Raw genomic sequence first — 20,532 nt, forward strand, 5'->3', positions numbered from 1 at the left:
TAGGTGTGAACCTAGCCCTGCATTTCTGCGTGTTTTTGATGTGATTTTGATGCAATCCAGAGTTTTTTTACCCTCTTATTTTTTTTTTTTCCAAGGTTACCTGGTTGCGATTGGATTTTTGATGAATTTAGATGCGTTCCGGTGCGGTTTTGCTGCGTTTTAGTACAGATCTGTGCAGAAGAAATGCAGCATGTTCTACTTTTTGTTTCTGCATTGGAATGCACTGGAACTATCTGCACTGGTGTGAACTATGCAATTAAAACCCATAATATCTACTGTCTATGCGTTTTTGATGCAGAATAAAAAAAAAACGCACTGGACTGCATCTGGTGTGAACTGGCCCTAACCGTATCATTTTTTTTCTCAACAAAGCTCAACCTGCCCCCCCCCCCCCCCCCCCCCGCATTGGTCTCCAGTTAGTGACTTTGCCTAGGCTGAGAGGACATCATCAGTCTGCTGCAGGCAGGAGGAAGCATTTCCTCAGTCTCCACTCCTCCAGTGATCAGACTGTACATTATAAATTTGTATCATTCACATGGTAAGAGGTGGCAGCAGGGGGTTGATCTGTGTCAGACATTTGTGAATACAGACTAAAGACCTGCTCAGTTCTTTCAACCATGGAGGATCAGCATCTCATGTGGGCAAAATACGAGCAGATTAAACTTCAGCTTTCTGCTACCGGCAGGAAAAGTGAAAAGGTGATCCCGGTCTTTTAAAGGAATTCAGCAAAATATTTGTCTTGGCTTTCCCTTTGTGTGTTTGCTGAGATTGAAGGGACATGGAAAATTCCTGGGTCCAATAACAAATGCTTATAGAGAACTGTGAGGGGGGAGCGTTCCTGTCCTAGAAGTCTTATAAAGGGAAACTCTACTGAGAGAGAAATACCAACCAGCCATGACCATTAATGATACAATCTCATAGTACAATTTCCTGTAGATCTTGCAACAGCTTGAACCACCTCAATACCGGTCACTTTCACCCCCTTCCTGTCCAGGCCAATTTTCAGCTTTCAGCGCTGTCACACTTTGAATGACAATTGCGCGGTCATGCTACACTTTACCCATGTGAAATTGTTATCATTTTCTTCACACAAATAGAGCTTTCTGCTGGTGGTATTTAATCACTTCTGGGGTTTTTTTTTCCTAAAAAAAAACAAAAAAAAAACAATGTTGAAAAAAAAATAAAGTTTTTTTTTAGTTGCTGTCAGTAAATTTTGTAAATAAGTAATTTTTCTCCTTCACTGATGGGAACTGATTAGGTGGCACTAAGGAGGAGGCACGAATATGTCGCACTTATGGGCACTGATTAGGTGGCACTGATGAGGAGGCACGAATATGCCGCACTTATGTGCACTGATAGGTGGCACTGATAGGTGGCACTGATGGGCACTGATAGGCGGCACTTATGGGCACTGATAAGGCAGCACTTATGGGAACTGATTAAGTGGCACTGATGAGGAGGCAGGAATATGCCTCACTTATGGGCACTGATAGGTGGCACTGATATGTGGCACTGATGGGCACTGATAGGTGGCACTGATGAGGCACGAATATGCCGCACTTATGGGCACTGATAGGTGGCACTGATAGGTGGCACTGATGGGCATTGATAGGCGGCACTTATGGGCACTGATGAGGCGGCATTTATGGGCACTGATTAGGTGGCACTGATGAGGAGGCACAAATATGCCGCACTTATGGGCACTGATAGGTGGCACTGATATGTGGCAATGATGGGCACTGATGGGCGGCACTTATGGGCACTGATTAGGTGGCACTGATGAGGAAGCACGAATATGCCGCACTTATGGGCACTGATAGGTGGCACTGATGGGCACTGATAGGCGGCACTTATAGGCACTGATGAGGCGGCATTTATGGGCACTGATTAGGTGGCACTGATGAGGAGGCACGAATATGCCACACTTATGAGCACTGATAGGTGGCACTGATATGTGGCACTGATGGGCACTGATAGGCGGCACTGAGCACAGATAGGCAGCACTGGTGGGCACAGATAGGCGGCAGTGATGAGCATTGATGGGCAGCAGTGATGTGCATTGATGGGCATTGATGGGCAGCAATGACTGGCATCACTAATGGCCACTGATTGCTGGCACTTGTGGGCACAGATTGGTAGCAATTGTAGGCACAGATTGGCACTGATTGCTGGCACTTGTGGGCACAGATTGGTAGCAATTGTGGGCACAGATTGGTAGCAATTGTGGGCACAGATTGGCACTGATTGCTGGCACTGGTGGGCACAGATTGGTAGCAATTGTGGGCACAGATTGGCACTGATTGCTGGCACTGGTGGGCACTTAATTGTAATCAGTGCCCTGATTACATACCTAGCTGTCCCCTGTGAGGAGATGCTGCTGATCTCCTCTCATCAAACTGTCAGTGTGAGGTGAGGAGCAACGATTACCGGCATCTCCGTGTTTACACGTGTCCGGCTGTGATTGGACACGGCCGATCACATGGTTAAAGAGCCGCGTCCGCGGCTCTTTACACAGATCGGGGTCGTGCCGTGTCCTAGCAACATGGCGCGGTTGTTCTGGGGGGCCGTCATATGACGTCGTCCCAGAACGAGAGTCGGACCGCCCCGCCGTCAATTGACGGCGGGCAGCAAGTGGTTAAACAACTTGAAGAGCCTCTTCTAGCACTCTTTGTTAGTTTTAGGGCCAGTTCACACCACATGCAGTCCAGTGCGTTTTTTTTTCCTGCATCAAAAACACATGGAAAGTAGGTTATATGGTTTTCAATGGCATAATTCACACCAGTGCTTGTAGTTCCAGAAAAAAAAAGTAGAACATGCTGCACTTTTCCTGCACTGGAACACTGTAAAATCAATCAAAAATGCACCGGCACACACATGTCCTTATTAAGGGCTAGTTCACACTATATCCAGTCTGGATGCGTTCCAGATGCTTTGTTTTTCAGTGCATTTTTGGTACATTTAGGTGCGTTCTGATGCGTTTTTTGGTGCATTTAGGTGCGTTCCAGTGCAGGAAAAATGCAGCAATTTCTACTTTTTTTTCTGAAACTGGATCGCACTGGAACTTCAAGGACTGGTGTGAATTATGCCATTGCAAACCATATAACCTACTTTCCATGTGTTTTTGATGCAGAAAAAAATGCACTGGACTGCATGTGGCCCTTAAAAAAAGGTGAAAAAATGCGCCTGACTGCATCAAAAACGCATCAAAAATTCCTTTCAAACCTGGCTGTTTGTGAGCGTAACGAATACAAATTTATCTGTTACAAATTATCCAAAATAACGAATGCCGCATCTAAACAAATGGAATGGAACAAATTAATAATAAATAATAATAATAATAAAAAGGTTTTATCATTATTATTGTTATTTAATTTTATTAGATTGTTACGTTCCATTTGTTTAGCTATGGCATTCGTTATTTCAGATAATTCGTAACTTCGGATAAATTCGTACTCGTTATGTTCACTAACAGACAAATTTAAAAGGAAATTCCAATACCTAGAATTATAATAGTTATTATTAGTTAGTTATTATTTCAGATTTTCGGATTTTCATTCTTTTCAATTTTCCAATTTTTATTTTTATTTTCAAATTTTTGAATTTTCAAATTTGCAAAATTCCAAATTTGAATTTCAGAATTTTCCAATTTCTGAAATTTCCAATTTCCGAAATTCTAATTTCCGAATTTCTAATTCCGAATTTTCCAATTTCCGAATTTCAGAATTTTGTTGCCATTCCACGAGCGCGACATGTTGGGTAGACATTTTTGACAAATTTGTTAATTCCGAAATTCCGAATTTCCGAAATTTTGAATTTTCGGAAATTTGAAATTCCGGAAATTCGAAATTTCGGAAATTGAAAAATTCGGAAAATTTTGGAATTAACTAAATTCATTAAAAAACGAATTTGGAACTAAACGAATTGCATATGTCTACCCAACATGTCACGCTTGTGGAATGGCAACAAACTACAGTACTTAAAAATCTGCATAGGTGACGCTTTAAAATATGTTTTACAGATTGCAAGTTTTGAGTTACAGAGGAGGTCTAGAGATAGAATTATTGCTCTCACTATAATGTTCATAGTAATACCTCATGTGTGGTGTGATGGGGGTGCTTTAAATTTTTTTTCTTATTTATTTTTTTTTTATTTTTACACTGTCCCTTTAATTTTTTTTTTATATCATGTTTATTCCTATGAATTAACTCTCATACACATGACCGGCTCACTGTACAATCCTGGCATCTCAGAAGCCTTGCATTTTTTATCAATGAATGTACAAGGCTTCCTCTGATTGGCTGAGGTGGAGATTGTGACATCATCTGCCCGTCTCTCTTCCCCAGTCAATCATTGATTGTTGGATGATTTCCGGAGCACCTTTCACTTAAGGTGACAGCCCCATAAGCCCATAGATCTCAGCTGTCCTGGATTTACAGGGATAGTCCTGCATCAGCTGTTCCGGATTTACAGGGACAGTCCTGCATCAGCTGCCCTGGATTTACAGGGACAGTCCTGCATCAGCTGTCCTGGATTTACAGGGACAGTCCTGCATCAGCTGTCCCGGATTTACAGGGACAGTCCTGCATCAGCTGTCCCGGATTTACAGGGACAATCCTGCATCAGCTGTCCTGGATTTACAGGGACAGTCCTGCATCAGCTGTCCCGGATTTACAGGGACAGTCCTGCATCAGCTGTCCAGGATTTACAGGGACAGTCCTGCATCAGCTGTCCCGGATTTACAGGGACAGTCCTGCATCAGATGTCCAGGATTTACAGGGACAGTCCTGCATCAGCTGTCCCGGATTTACAGGGATAGTCCTGCATCAGCTGTCCCAGATTTACAGGGATAGTCCTGCATCTCTTGTTTATTTGTCATGCTTTTCGTTGCAGGAAATCATCAGCTCCATTCTCCTCAGTGGGCGGATTGGCCCGGACATCCAACACGTAAACAGCTACGGTCTTCGCCTGAAGCACTTAAAGTCCGATGAGATCCATTGGCTGCACCCTGACCTGACCGTTGGGGAGGTGCAGGAGAAGTACGAGTGTCTCCACCTAGAGGCGGAGTGGAGGTAAGCATCAACCACAAGAGGCTTATGTGTGACAAGCAGGCTGGCAAGAACAGTTATTAATGTGCAAGGAGGAAGGAGAGGAAGATATGGGCTGCCAATGCTCGAAAATACCATCTTCCTGGCTATGATACTTGACTTTAAAGCCCAAAGCTGGCCATACACTTTGCATTCTGAATGTGCAATCTCTGTTCTTTCTTCCTTAGATCTACCAGAACTTTGTAATACCGAATCTACTCAATTTTTATCCAGTCAGGTTGTCATTTGTACTACAATATATTCTAGACATGTGCACTGCCGAAAAATTAGTTCGTTTTCATTTCATTCGTTTTCTGTTTTTTTTTTTTTTTTTCATTTTTTGGGTCATTCATTATGATCCGAAAAACTCTGGGAAGTTTTTTATTTTTTAATTATTAAACTAGACCCCCTAGACAGGGTCCAAAAATGAGCTGTCCCTTGCAGTACTTCTGTTCTGCCACACGATGTCCTCAGTCTTTCAGGTTGAATGACAAATCTGGAGCTGTCCCCTGCAGTACTTCTGTTCTGCCATAAGATGTCCTCAGTCTTCCAGGTTGAACGACAAATTCTGAACAGTCCCCTGCAGTACTTGTGTTCTTCCAGAAGATGTCCTCACTCTTTGAGGTTGAATGTCAAATCTGGAGTACTTCTGTTCTTCCACAAGATGTCCTCAGTCTTCCAGGTTGAATGTCAAATCTGGAGCTGTCCCATGCAGTACTTGTGTTCTTCCACAAGATGTCCTCACTCTTCGAGGTTGAACGTCAAATCTGGAGCTGTCCCCTGCAGTACTTCTGTTCTGCCCCAAGATGTCCTCGGTCTTCTAGGTTGAATGACAAATCCAGAGCTGTCCCCTGCAGTACTTCTGTTCTGCCACAAGATTTCCTCGGTCTTCTGGGTTGAACGACAAATACTGAACAGTCCCTTGCAGTACTTGTGTTCTTCCAGAAGATGTCCTCACTCTTTGAGGTTGAACATCAAATCTGGAGTACTTCTGTTCTGCCACAAGATGTCCTCAGTCTTCCAGGTTGAACGGCAAATCCTGATCTGTCCCCTGCAGTACTTGTGTTCTTCCAGAAGATGTCCTCACTCTTTGAGGTTGAACGTCAAATCTGGAGTACTTCTGTTCTTCCACAAGATGTCCTCAGTCTTCCAGGTTGAATGTCAAATCTGGAGCTGTCCCATGCAGTACTTGTGTTCTTCCACAAGATGTCCTCACTCTTCGAGGTTGAACGTCAAATCTGGAGCTGTCCCCTGCAGTACTTCGTTCTGCCCCAAGATGTCCTCGGTCTTCTAGGTTGAATGACAAATCCAGAGCTGTCCCCTGCAGTACTTGAGTTCTGGCACAAGATGTCCTCGGTCTTCCAAGTTAAACAACAAATCCTGAACTGTCCCCTGCAGTATTTCTGTTTTTCCAAAAGATGTCCTCGGTTATCCAGGTTAAACGACAAATCTGGAGCTGTCCCCTGCAGTACTTCTGTTCTGTCACAAGATGTCCTCGGTCTTCCAGGCTGAATGACAAATCCAGAGCTGTCCCCTGCAGTACTTGTGTTCTGCCACAAGATGTCCTCGGTATCTCAGGTTGAATGACACCCATACTATGAGGACATGTTATGAATGCAGGGTGTCATGGTCCCACCCTCTAAGGGGGCCCTACTATGGCTTCCTTCATATATAGTGCATGGGGCAGAGAGCAGTGCTGATGGCAGGGTACCACCCCAAACTGGAAAAGAGGAAGAAGACACAGTATGAAATGTAATTGGGGGGACATCATAAAAAAAGTAGGTATTAAAAAAAATAATTACAGCACGGAGGGGGGGGGGGGGGGGCACTGGAGGAAAGATGGAGATTTAGGGGGGCTGAGCCTTAAAATTAGGGTATCATGCAGCCTTTGTCATTGTTGGCACAGACAGGTTCTCTATAATCATTGATATGTCAAACCTCCATGGCTCCACTCCCTGTCGCATTGCCCTGACACGTTTGTTTCCATCCCCTCCTTTCCAGATACGATCTTCGGATCCGCTACCTGCCGGATAATTACTTAGAAAGCTTCAAACAAGATAAGACAACTTTGCTGTACTTCTACCAGCAGGTGAGATCTGGGTGTGGGGGTGATCATTGGATTGGGGGGGGGGGGCAGCGCTCATTCTGGCTATGCAGATTTTAACATATTTTCTGGGAAGCCTGGAATTACTTGTTTCTATGTTCTGTCTCTTTAAGGCTGCATTCACACTTGAGCGTTTTTGCGGGGGTTTTTTTATGCTTTTTTTTTTTTTTTTTTTGCGCAGTTTTATACAGCGTTTTCAGGCATTTTTGAGCCTGGCCTTTTTTATTTTTCTTTAGCTGACAATTGCGCGGTCATGCGATGTTGCACCCAAACAAAATTGACGTCTTTTTTTTCCCCCACAAACAGAGCTTTCTTTTGGTGGTATCTGATCACCTCTGCGTTTTTTATTTTTTGCGCTATAAACAAAAAATTTTGTTTTTTGAATTTTGAACAATTTTGGAAAAAAAACGCAATATTTTTTACTTTTGCTATAATATCCCCCAAAAATATATATATAAAAAAAAATTTCCTCAGTTTAGGCCGATACGTATTCTTCTACATATTTTTGGTAAAAAAAAAATCACAATAAGCGTATATTGATTGGTTTGCGCAAAAGTTATAACGTCTACAAAATAGGGGATAATTTTATGGCATTTTTATTATTATTATATATATATATGCGATTTTTATCGGAACTGCGACATTATAGCGGACACATCGGACACTTTTGACACTATTTTAAGACCAATGTCATTTATACAGCAATCAGTGCTATAAAAATGCACTGATTAAGTGTAAATGGCACTGGCAGGGAAGGGGTTAACCACTAAGGGGCGATGAAGGTGTTAAGTGTGTCCTAGGGAGCGCGCCTACTAGCCCCGGCTCTTAAAGGGGACGTACAGGTACGCCCATTGGCCCACCGCTGCCATTGTGCCGATGTATATCGGCGCGCAGCAGTCGGCAAGTGGTTAAATCTGTCCAAACAAGAGTCTAGTAGACATCCCGGGTATGATAAAGTTTGAAACACGAAATCATAAATTATAATATAATAAATAACTATACATAATTATAAAAAAATAATAATACATTTTATTCAATAATGTAATCAAATCAAAAGAACAGAAATTTGTCCAAACAAGGGTGCAATATTACTAGTCACTGTAATACTAGACACTGCATATCGGTTTAGTAAACATCCCGGGTATGAAAAATATTGAAACATGGGACTGCACAAAGTCCGACGTCTCAATCAGGACAATGGAAAGCGTCCCTCTACATCAAAAGCGGTCGCAGAATTGTCGCTGTCGTCACTTTCGGTGTCTGATGACGAATTTCCCCACCAATCGCTGTCGCTCAATTCTGCAAGTGATTCTAATTCGCCATTGCGGTTTTCTAGCTGGTCTAAAACAACTTTTGACGTAGAGGGACACTTTTTGGATGCCATGGACGTTCTCAAGTTTCCAGGCAGAAAGAACGGTATATATAGTATCTCACAAAAGTGAGTACACCCCTCACATTTTTGTAAATATTTTCTTCTATCTTTTCATGTGACAACACTGAAGAAATGACACTTTGCTACAATGTAAAGTAGTGAGTGTGCAGCTTGTATAACAGTGTAAATTTGTTGTCTCCTCAAAATAACTCAACACACAGCCATTAATGTCTAAACCGCTGGCAACAAAAGTGAGTTGGTATGACTTGATCAGGTGACCTGTTCTGGTTGTCACTGAGCCCTAAACATAGAGATCGCTCTAAAGATCAAGACTAAACCCCTGTGTGAGAAGACGAATGTAATAAAATCTGTCTCTACTTGAAGATAAAGGACAGTCATCCCTCTAAAAACTGATGTTTTATTTTTATTGTTTGGTAAATGGACCAGGGGCGTACCTAGAGCATTTAGCATCCGGGGTGGATCCTACAGCTGGCACCCCCCCCCCCCCCAGGCGGGGCACGTTGACGCGCTGATGTCAGCATCAAGTGACATCACGTGTAGCGCCTCCGTGCGCTGCGGCCCGGAACCCTGAAGAATCCTCCTCCCTCTGCTCCCCCAGGCGGCCAGGCCCCTCCTTCTCTTCTGCAAAAACGGTGCTGACTGACCCGTAGATTGTTATCGGGTGGCTGGTGCCAAAAAGGAATACATGTAACTGGCATCGGCACACTTACTATGTGCTACTGTCTGTGGTGACACTAGGGTTGGTGTCATCTGGTGCAGTAAGACATGGTGTCAACCTCCCCCCCAAAAAAAATATTTTCCTGTTTTCTGAATGTTTTCTCTACACAGCCCCCATACCTCTGAACCCCTTTACATTACACAGCCCCCATACCTCTGAACCCCTTTACATTACACAGCCCCCATACCTCTGGGCCCCTCTACATTACACAGCCCCCATACCTCTGGACCCCATTACATTACACAACCCCCATACCTCTGGACCCCTTTACATTACACAACCCCCATACCTCTGGACCCCTTTACATTACACAGCGCCCTTACCTCTGGACCCCTTTACATTACACAGCGCCCAGACCTCTGGACCCCTTTACATTACACAGCGCCCATACCTCTGGACCCCTTTACATTACACAGCGCCCATACCACTGGACCCCTTTACATTACACAGCCCCTATACCTCTGGGCCCCTTTACATTACATAGCCCCATACCTCTGGACCCATTTACATTACACAGCACTCATACCCTTGGACCTCTTTACATTACACAGTGCCCATACCTCTGGACCCCTTTACATTACACAGCGCCCATACCTCTGGACCCCTTTACATTACACAGCACCCATACCGCTGGAACCCCTTTACATTACACAGCGCCCATACCTTTGGACCCCTTTACATTACACAGCGCCCATACCGCTGCACCCCTTTATATTACACAGCCCCCATACCTCTGGACCCCTTTACATTACACAGCCCCCATACCTCTGGGTCCCTTTACATTACACAGCCCCTATACCTCTGGACCCATTTACATTACACAGCTCCCATACCGCTGGACCACTTTACATTACACAGCCCCTATACCTCTGGACCCATTTACATTACACAGCTCCCATACCGCTGGACCACTTTACATTACACAGCCCCCATACCGCTGAACCACTTTACATTACACAGCCCCCATACCTGTGGACCCATTTACATTATACAGCCCCCCATACCTCTGGACCCATTTACATTATACAGCCCCCCATACCTCTGGATCCATTTACATTACACAGCCCCCATACCTCTGGACCCATTTACATTATACAGCCCCCCATACCTCTGGACCTATTTACATTACACAGCCCCATACCTCTGGACCCATTTACATTATACAGCCCCCCATACCTCTGGACCTATTTACATTACACAGCCCCCATACCGCTGGACCACTTTACATTACACAGCCCCCATACCGCTGGACCACTTTACATTACACAGCCCCCATACCGCTGGACCACTTTACATTATACAGCCCCCCATACCTCTGGACCCATTTACATTATACAGCCCCCCATACCTCTGGACCCATTTACATTACACAGCCCCCATACCGCTGGACCACTTTACATTACACAGCCCCCATAACGCTGGACTACTTTACATTACACAGCCCCCATACCATATCACACACACGCTATAGATGACACTTGTGCTGAGGGAGCTGATATAAATGAATACTTGCAGTGATTTGGGTGTGAGGGAGAGGGTTCTGCATGTGCTAGGGGATGTTTTAGGAAAATCTGCCCCCCCCCCCAGCACATGTCCTCCCTCTTTCCAAAGTGTATGCACAATCATGCAGCCCATTCAGTACCCTCTCTCCCACCCCTGAATCAAAGAGATGCTGGCTGCTACACAGGGGACAATCAGGGCACCCCACTAGACATGCAGGACAATCACAACAGGTGATCACACTATTGCAACCCTGGCAGGCAAGTCAGTGGAGCCAGGTGGAGGAACTTTTTCCATCACTTGGCTCCAGGACTCATAGCTGGTTCACACGATGAATCACACAGATCACACTGTGTTCCTGTGTCACATGTTTTCCAGGTGCAGTACAATTGTAATAAAATCTGTCTCTACTTGAAGATAAGCCCATTCATTTGAATTGGCTGAAATCGTGCTGGACCACACCAAGAGTTATAAGACGCACAGGAACTGGATTGCATGGTACTACTGTACCGTACGATCCAATGCAGGTAAACGCATTACATTTGGGACCTGCATTTATGGTGTGATTAAGTTAACATTGACACCCACTGCAGATCACAACTGGAGTGCATTTTTTACTGCAGTGCGAGAAACGCAGGATTGCAGGATTCTGGAATTCTGGAATTCCAGGATTCCAGAAGTGTGGGGGGCTATGTAATGTAAATGGGTCCAGAGGTATGGGGGCTGTTTAATGTAAAGGGGTCCAGAGGTATGGGGGCTGTGTAATGTAAAGGGGTCCAGAGGTATGGGGGATGTGTAATGTAAAGGGGTCCAGAGGTATGGGGGATGTGTAATGTAAAGGGGTCCAGAGGTATGGGGGCTGTGTAATGTAAAGGGGTCCAGAGGTATGGGGTCTGTGTAATGTAAAGGGGTCCACAGGTATGGGGGCTGTGTAGAGAAAACATTCAGAAAGCAGGAAAACATTTTTTTTGGGTGGAGGCTGACATCATGTTTTACTGCACCAGATGACACCAACCATAGTGACACCACAGCCAGTAGCACATGTATTCCTTTTAGGCACCAGCCGCCCGATTACAATCCTTGGGTCAGTCAGCACCGTTTTTACAGAGGAGAAGGAGGAGCCTGGCCTCCCGGGGAAGCAGAGGGAAGAGGATTCTTCAGGGTTTCGGGTCGCAGTGCACAGAGGCGCTACACGTGACGTTACTTGATGCTGACGTCAGCACATCAACATGCCCCGCCTAGGCAATTATAGGATTCACCCGGGGTGCCAAATGCTCTAGGTACGCCCCTGGTGTGTGATAATAAAAGACCTATAGATCAGCGGCACATGCACAGCACAGCAGTGTCTCTCCCCCTCCCCGGCTTCTCCTCCTGTCTGTGTACACAGAAGATGTCAGTTCAGAGGAGGCGGGGGGTGTCATCGGCATTGCACTGTGTACATTGCCAGTGAGAAAGGCAGCCGGCGGAAAGCAATGTCGGCTGCCATGAAGAGCTGAGGGGTGTGTGTGCCCACATTAGCGCACCCCTACCAGGCAAGTCACTGCTCCATTCACTTTAAAGCCGATGGTGGCCAAGCATGGAGGTATGGTTGCTCCGGCATTCTAACACCCCCCCCAAGGTGTGGCACCTGGAGCGGACTGCACCCCCTGCCCCACCGTTGGTACGCCACTGTGCTGGACAGTTAAACTACCTGATAATCTTCTCTGTCCCTCAGGAACTGTATTGGTAAGATCCCTGCATACCTGGTGTGCCCATTATGAGGGGTTCTCACCATCTCTTCCCTGGGTCCCAAGTCTGCACACCTGCTGTGCCCATTATGAGGGGCTCTCACCATGCCTGTGATGAGTCATGGGTCTGTAAACCTGCTGTGCCCATTATGAGGGTTTCCCACCATCCCTGTACTGAGTTCCTGGGTCTGTACACATGCTGTGCCCATTATGAGGGGTTCCCACCATCTATGTGCTGAGTTCCTGGGTCTGTACACCTTCTGTTCCTCATACATCTGGGTTCCTGAGTTTGTACACCTGGTATGCCCATTATGAGGGGTTACCACCATCCTTGAGCTGAGTTCCCAGGTCTGTACACCTGCTGTGCCCATTTTAAGGGGTTACCACCATCCCTGAGCTGAGTAACCGGGTCTGTACACCTGCTGTGCCCATTATGAGGGATTCCCACCATCTCTGTGCTGAGTTCCTGGGTCTGTACACCTTCTGTGCCCACACATCTGAGTTTCTGACTCTGTACACCTGATGTGCCCATTATGAGAAGTTCCCACCATCCCTGTACTGAGTTTCCGGGTCTGTACTCATTTTAAAGAGGTTCCCACAATCCCTGTGCTGAGTCATGGGTCTTTACATCTACTGTGCCCATTATGAGGGGTTCCCACCATCCCTTTGCTGAGTTCCCAGGTCTGTAGACCTGCTGTGCCCATTATAGGGGATTCCCACCATCCATCCTGGATTTATATAGGGGGTTCCCACCATACCTGTGCTGAGTTCCTGGGTCTGTACGGCTGTTGTGCCCATTATAGGGGATTCCTACCATCCCTCCTGGATTTTTATTTATTTTGTTGCATGAAGAAGGCGACAGGAAGAGTCAGAACACACACAGGTGGGTGGGAACACCCAAAACTTCCAAGTGGAAAAGAGTCGTAAATTATGGTCAGGAGATCCCACTATGGGAATATCTAAGACCTAAGACGTCAGCTCACCAGACTTCATGATCTATGGGTGGACTGACCCCAATTGGTAACACAAGAATTAGACCTCTTCTTGGTCTGCACATACAGGCACGGTGGAGTAATACCTTGCAAGCACCTCAGAGTTTAGTTGGCTGAAATCTTTTGCAAGAAAGATGAAATCTGGTTGGTTAACTAAAATTTCGGTCATGACTTCCAGGGTTGGTATACGGTTAACCAGTATCACCTTCTGTGTAATTCCAGCTGAGGAATGACTACATGCAGCAGTACGCCACCAAGGTCAGCGAAGGCATGGCTCTGCAACTGGGGTGCCTGGAGCTCAGGTAAGGAGATCTGCCATATTCCACTGTCCACCATCTACATGTCTCTGGGCTAGGAGGAAATCGACCTCAACCTAGATGCCATCTAGACGCCATCTAGACCCTAGACACCATCTAGACCCCAGACACCATCTAGACACTAGACGCCATCTAGACCCTAAACGCCATCTAGACCCTAAACGCCATCTAGACCCTAAACGCCATCTAGACCCTAGACACCATTTAGACCCTAGACACAATTTAGACCCTAGAGGCCATCTAGACCCTAAAGGTCATCTAGACCCTGGACACCATCTAGTCACTAGATGCCATCTAGACACCTAGACCCAGGTCTACAAGTGAAGCATTTTACAGGTTTTATTCTAGAGATGGCAAGGGTGTAACTACAAAGCACAGGTCCCCGTAGCAAAATTTGGATGGAGCACCCCTACTTGCAGGCCCAATGGTGACCTCTCTTTGGCACCCAACCAATTCTATGTACCCCAAAATATTACCCTTTAACACCGTTGCCCAACAGTTTATACTGGGGACTTAATATTCTATATTATCCGTAATATAAACCCTTACAGCATTCCCGAGACTGGTCATTAGCATGGGAGTGCAGCGCGAGGATGGATCAGTGTATAACTGGGATGTTAGATAATTTTAACTTTGGTCTAAGTTAGAGAAGAGGTATGCTGCTACATGTAGGAACCCTGACCTAAGCAGTACGGTCCTCATTCTAAATTTAGTGTTGCTAGGCTGTATTAAGCCTTAGGCGGAAATGATACTTCTGCTTTCTACATGTTTTCTCTTAAACTCAGGTTATCTGCTGCCTAATGATAAGGAAGGTCCCTGACAATAGATAATCCAATAACTTGGGCTACAAAAAATTCTATGTTCGCAAACATTTTAGGGTTTCTTGCCAATAGTGCTTGCTGGTGAAGGGTATACATATTTTGAGGAGTCTTCTAGAAGCTCCCTTACCTCCTAGGCTTTGCTTAGAGAGGGTTAGTAGTTGCTCTTCTGACCTCCCAGGTCTGCTGCCTGAGAAGGACACATGTGCTGAAGAAAGCTAGGTGCAAGACTGGGGCCTGAAACTTGAACTGTCTGGCCAGAGGTGTTGCCTAGGACAGTGGTTCTCAATTACCCCCAACAGGACATGTTTTGGGAATTGCTCTTAGATAAAATAGCTGTCCAAAATACCAAGCCTGACTCTGATTTAAAGCACCTGTGCAAGATAAAGGAAAACCTGAAAACATGGCCTGTTGGGGGTACTTGAAGACTGAGGTTGAGAACCACTGGCCTAGGAGAGGTGAAGCTGAATTCTAGAGGCCACTTAGAGTGTTCTGAAGAGCAAGATAAATACCACATTTGACATGTCGATGGCCGAATTCCTATGGTCCTATGGTACTTAGCACCATCTAGTGGCCGAATGCACTATTTTCTGTTTTAAACCAATGAAAAACATTTGACCAGCACACGAAATAGCCTGATAACATTTGTTTTCTTACCCCATTTGCACAAAATGAATGTACATGCACTTTCACTGGGTGAATTGCTATGTGAATCTATTATAAATAAACCTCTTAGTGACCCTTCTAATCACTGCTATCTAACATATGAGGACCTCTTGTGGCTCCTACACTGCCTATTAATCCAAGACATCATGAACTTATCTTATATTGAATTTAGCGCTATCTTGTGGCAAGATAGGGAAACTACAGCGGTCATATCTTTGCCCTACCGTACACTACTTTGTTTCTATCGCCCGTTAAAGGGTTTTTTAGAGTCTACATATTGTTCTATTGGGTGTCTTGTACCCTAACCCTATTGACCTGAGTTAATTAACCTAAATAAACCTAAATTTAACACAAAAAAAAGAGACTAGCCCCATTCACACATAATGAATATACATGCGCTTTCACTGCAATTTTCTATGCAAATCTTTTATAATTACGTCCACTAGTGGCCCTTCTTATCACTGCTGTAGTGCATGTGGGGCCCCCTAGTGACTGCTACAGCACCTACACTGCCTGGTAATCCAGGTGGTCCTGAATCTATACTATATTGAATCTAGCGCTACCTTGTGGTGAGAAAGGGGAACTACACTGGACACATGTACATGAGAAAGTTAGGCGCGAGCCTAAAGCCTGCATTCTCTGGCCATAGGTGTTGTCCAGAAGAAGTGGGCAACATTTTGGATTGCAACACCAGGCAGCAACTTAGTCTGCCAAAGAGTGTTCTGAAGAGCAAGGCGAATACCACATTTGGCAACTGGATGGCTGAATTCCTGTAGTATTTAGCGCCATCTAGTGGCCAAATGCGGTAGTCTCTGTTTTAAATCAATGAAAAACATTTGATCAGTGCCGGAAATAGCTTAAAAACATTTCTATGCAAATCTTTTATAAATACAACCCCTAGCGGCCCTTCTTATCAATGCTATATGCTATATGGAGACCTCTAGTGGCTGCTACAGCACCTACACTGCCTAATATTCCAAGTGGTCCTGAACCTATCCTATTGAATCATAGCACTACCGTGTGGCGAGAAAGGGGAACTACATCCTTTTTTTCTGTTATCGGTTATTAGTGGGTTTCTTTCTGAGTCTGCATATTGTACTTTTGGGTGTCCTGTACGCTAACCCTCTCTCTCTGGAGTTTTTTTGGCCTGAATAAAGTTTATTACCTGTTCAAAAGAGACTTGTGCCCAGCTGTTCACTTCCGAACTATGTGTCAAGAATCCAACCCTGAGAGAAATTGTCAGCCTGTCTGACCTATATATAGATAGATAGATAGATAGATAGATAGATAGATAGATAGATAGATAGATAGATAGATAGATAGATAGATAGATATAGATATATATATATATATATATATATATATTTTACAAATAATATTTTAAATTTAAAAAATAAGTAGTAACATTTTGATGGCACTAAACGGTCTCCCATTCATCTTACAGACGTTTCTACAAGGACATGCCGCAAAACGCTTTGGAGAAAAGATCCAACTTTGATTTCCTGGAGTAAGTAAACACAGACACAAGTCAATGGTGGAATCTTTGATGCTTTTTGGAATGAAGCAGAAGAGAGAGAGAGAGAGAGATAATGGCCTCTGGGTATTGTTGGTGTGTAATTCTGCATTGTGTGGTTTGTTCCAGCAGCGCCCACACATTTCCTGTGACGGTGACACGCATAAAGCGTTCTCTCCTTTCTTCTACCTTTTTTGAGAAGCGGCTTCAGCGCTCTCCAACCTCATGCTAGATTCCAGGCAGAACGTCATTTACAGTGAAGCTTTTTTTTTTTTTTTTTTTTTTTTTTTTTAACTGGTACCTACAGAGAAGTTTATAGTAAGGCTTACCTGTAGGTAAATAAATTATATATATATATATATATATATATATATATATATATATATATATATATATATATATATATAGATCTATATATAGATCCATATATATCTATATGTATAGATATCTATATTATTATTTATTTATTTATTTTAAAGGGCTACGGTTTACTGCCGCTTTAAAAATGCATTTTTTACCTCTGTTCATGTTGCCATTAAAGAAACCCCCCCCTCACTTCCTGTGCTAGGGACACCCTTTTTACCAGATAGGAAATGGAGGTATCTCTCCAAAAGTGCTTGTGTTGGCAGTAAAACCTGACGGCAGTTCCAGTCCTTAATACATCATTAAATGTAAGCAATGTAAGCACCTGAATTGGATCCCTGTACAGCAGAGCTCAGAGTGGGGGAGAAACAAGCAGCACAAGGAGCCAATCAGGTCATGCGCTGACAAGGAACGTGCTGATAAGAGGAGAGAGTAACGTGCCAGAGAGATGGGCTCGTCAGTCTTCTGCTTCTCCTTCACTGCCCAGTCACAGGCTGGGGGCGAGAACATGACGGCCTAGGCCAGTGATGGCAAACCTTGGCACCCCAGATGTTTTGGAACTACATTTCCCGTGATGTTCATGCACTCTGCAGTGTAGTTGAGCATCATGGGAAATGTAGTTCCAAAACATCTGGGGTGCAATGGTTCACCATCACTGGCCTAGGCTCCAAGGTAATGGGTTTAATAATGCGGGCTGTCATTAAACATGAAGACTGAGGACATCTAGTGATAGAGAAGAGGTACTGCATGGAACGGCTCTTGATTGAAGGTGAATATTAGAGCAAAAGCTTTTTCTTTTTTTTAATGTATATATATTTTTTATTTTTGCTGGAGCTGTCCTTTGAATGGATAGTTCTCAGTTTTAACTGCTACAGCCATTATAGAATTTATCAAATATTTTTTTTTTTTTTTTTGCAGGAAAGAAGTGGGTCTTGATCTCTTCTTCCCTAAACAGATGCAGGAAAGTCTAAAGGTAATAAATATCACATTGCATACTAGGAGACTGCTAAGGGTTTCAGACTCCCTATGTGTGGGTGAATGGTGAGAAATCCAGACAAAAATAGCATTTACAGCAATTAGTGTAGTGCAGCCCTAGCTGTGGTTTGAGAATGATACAGATACAGTGAGGGTTATTTACAAAAGGCAAATCCACTTTGCACTACAAGTGCAAACTACAAGTGCTAAGTGCACTTGAAATTGCACTGAAAGTACACTTGGAAGTGCAGTCGCTGTAGATCTGAAGGGTAGATCTGAAATGAGGGGAGGCTCTGCTGAATTTATCATCCAATCGTGTGCAAGCAAAAATGCTGTTTTTTGTTTTCCTTGCATGTCCCCCTCAGATCTACAGCGACTGCACTTCCAAGTGCACTTTCAGTGCAATTTCAAGTGCACTTTGCACTTGTAGTTTGCACTTGTAGTGCAAAGTGGATTTGCCTTTCGTTTCAAGTTTTATTAGTCTAACACAGTCAAAGGTAACATACATGTAGCTCTTTTTACTTTTTCATCCATTGAGGGACACAGGATACCTTTAACCTTTGGTTTATACTGCCGCCTACAGGAGGATTGGACACTGCTTAAAAAAAAGCCCAGGATAACCTCTCCTGCTACCAGCATGGCTCAGATTTATTATATAGACATCTTTTCTTCAGCTTTGCTGTGATAAAGGCTAACCTATTTATGCTGGCACCTTTTCTTCTTTTACTTTATTCTTCAATCAAAACTTTCCTCTAGATCACTGCTTGAGGTTTACCCTCCGATTCACAGCCATCTTTAACCTGACTTTGGGAGTTCCGTGTCTAGACCCCATTGGACTGCACATTGTGGGGATAGCCTGGAAGTGACCCTTGTGCACTGTGTTCTGCCTGAGATGCTTTCCATAGTTCTGCTAAAGGTTAGCCACAGAGGACATTGCAGGTCCAGAGCCACTGGCACTGCCCTAGCACTTGCCCTGTCTCTGAAGACCCACTTAGTGAGTAGGCACTGTGTGGGATTGAGCACTAACATAATCCACTGGGTGGAGTATTGCATGCACTTTTTCCCACTATACAGATTTGCAGAAGCATCTCACTACTGCTGCTACTGCATACAGAGCCACATGGAACTCTGATCTTCTCTTCCAGGACTTTGGTCTTCTCTGGCCGTCCTGCCCTCACCTTCCTCCAGCTGTCTAGGGTTTTGTGACTATTTGAAGCCTTGCCTCTTACCTTGAACTTTTACGTTGCCTGAAGCAGGCCATACATTGGATTTTATTTTTTTTCAACCTAAGGACAGCGGGCTATCACAGCCTCTGAGTCCTGCTTGCCTCCATTGGGTGTGGCTTGGCCCTCTGCCCTTTCTGTTGAGGTTTTACCTATGGTCATAGGACTTTATGCGCCAAATTACCTAGTTATTTGCAGACTCGCAGAGGCCACAAGCTTGCTCCTTTCAGAAAGACTGATTCCCATTTTGACACCCCAGATGGACCTGGAAGGGTTCATCGGCTTCTTCTTCCACCTTTTCTTGGTGGCTTGGGCAGACCATCATTCCAGTTTATAATCTCAAGGATTGGGTTCCAGCCTTTCCTGTCAAGGGGCGCTGTACTAGATCAGTGAGTACTTGGGCTTTTCAGCATCTAACAGCCATTTCTCTGACTTATGAGGCTGCCAACTGATCTTCTGTCCACATTTTCTGTAAGTTCTACCAGGTGGACATTTTGGCCTCAGATAGTTCTTTGAGCTGCAGGCAGTCTTCGGTTCTCTGTTGTCCTATTGGGCCTGTAGGTTTGATGGGCTGCCCATCCTTCAGTTTAACTGCTTTTAGATATCCCCAAGGTTAAAGACTTCTAATGTCCCTCAACAGATGAGAGGGAAAACAGGATTCTTGGAGTCCATTAAGGGACGTAGGTCCCACCCCTCCTTGGATATTATTGTCATGGTTATGCAACAGAGGTTGTTTGTCAGCTTACCTGTTTCCATGTGTTCATCTCCAAAGACCAGCTGTCTCTCACCTGACTACTTTTATTAACTCTCCTCTAGCATGGCTCCACCCCAGCTCCTATCAGAGAACTCTATGTTAACCTCTGCACTGCAGGTCAGCCCTGCTGATCAACCTTTGTGTGTTTGGCTTCCTGTTCCTGCCTGCCGTGTGCTCTACGTTTGTTTCTGTTACCGACTTTGGCGTGTGCTCTACGTTTGTTTCTGTTACCGACTTTGGCGTGTTCTCTACTATTCCTGTCTGCTCGTGACCCTGACCTCTGGCGTGTCCCCGACTATCCCTGTTTGCCTGTGACCCTGAACCTTGGCGTGAACTCTGTTGTCCTTGTCTGCTTGTGGCCCTGACCTTGGCTTATTCCTTTACT

The 20,532-nt window shown here is 44.6% G+C and overlaps 1 protein-coding gene across 4 annotated transcripts in view; it reads left to right on the forward strand.

Annotated features, from left to right (window-relative positions):
* PTK2B (protein tyrosine kinase 2 beta) overlaps positions 1-20,532 on the forward strand; it is a 198,524-nt gene that overhangs the window by 114,427 nt on the left and 63,565 nt on the right. For all 4 annotated transcript variants that reach the window (XM_073624881.1, XM_073624878.1, XM_073624880.1 and 1 more), the window contains exons 3-7: positions 4,891-5,069; positions 7,086-7,173; positions 13,741-13,820; positions 16,764-16,826; positions 18,114-18,168. In XM_073624881.1, coding sequence (XP_073480982.1) covers positions 4,891-5,069; positions 7,086-7,173; positions 13,741-13,820; positions 16,764-16,826; positions 18,114-18,168 — 465 coding nt within the window. The remainder of the gene's footprint in view (positions 1-4,890; positions 5,070-7,085; positions 7,174-13,740; positions 13,821-16,763; positions 16,827-18,113; positions 18,169-20,532) is intronic.

The sequence above is a fragment of the Aquarana catesbeiana genome, linkage group LG04 (assembly GCF_042186555.1).
Source record: "Aquarana catesbeiana isolate 2022-GZ linkage group LG04, ASM4218655v1, whole genome shotgun sequence".
In the NCBI taxonomy this organism is placed as follows: domain Eukaryota; kingdom Metazoa; phylum Chordata; class Amphibia; order Anura; family Ranidae; genus Aquarana; species Aquarana catesbeiana.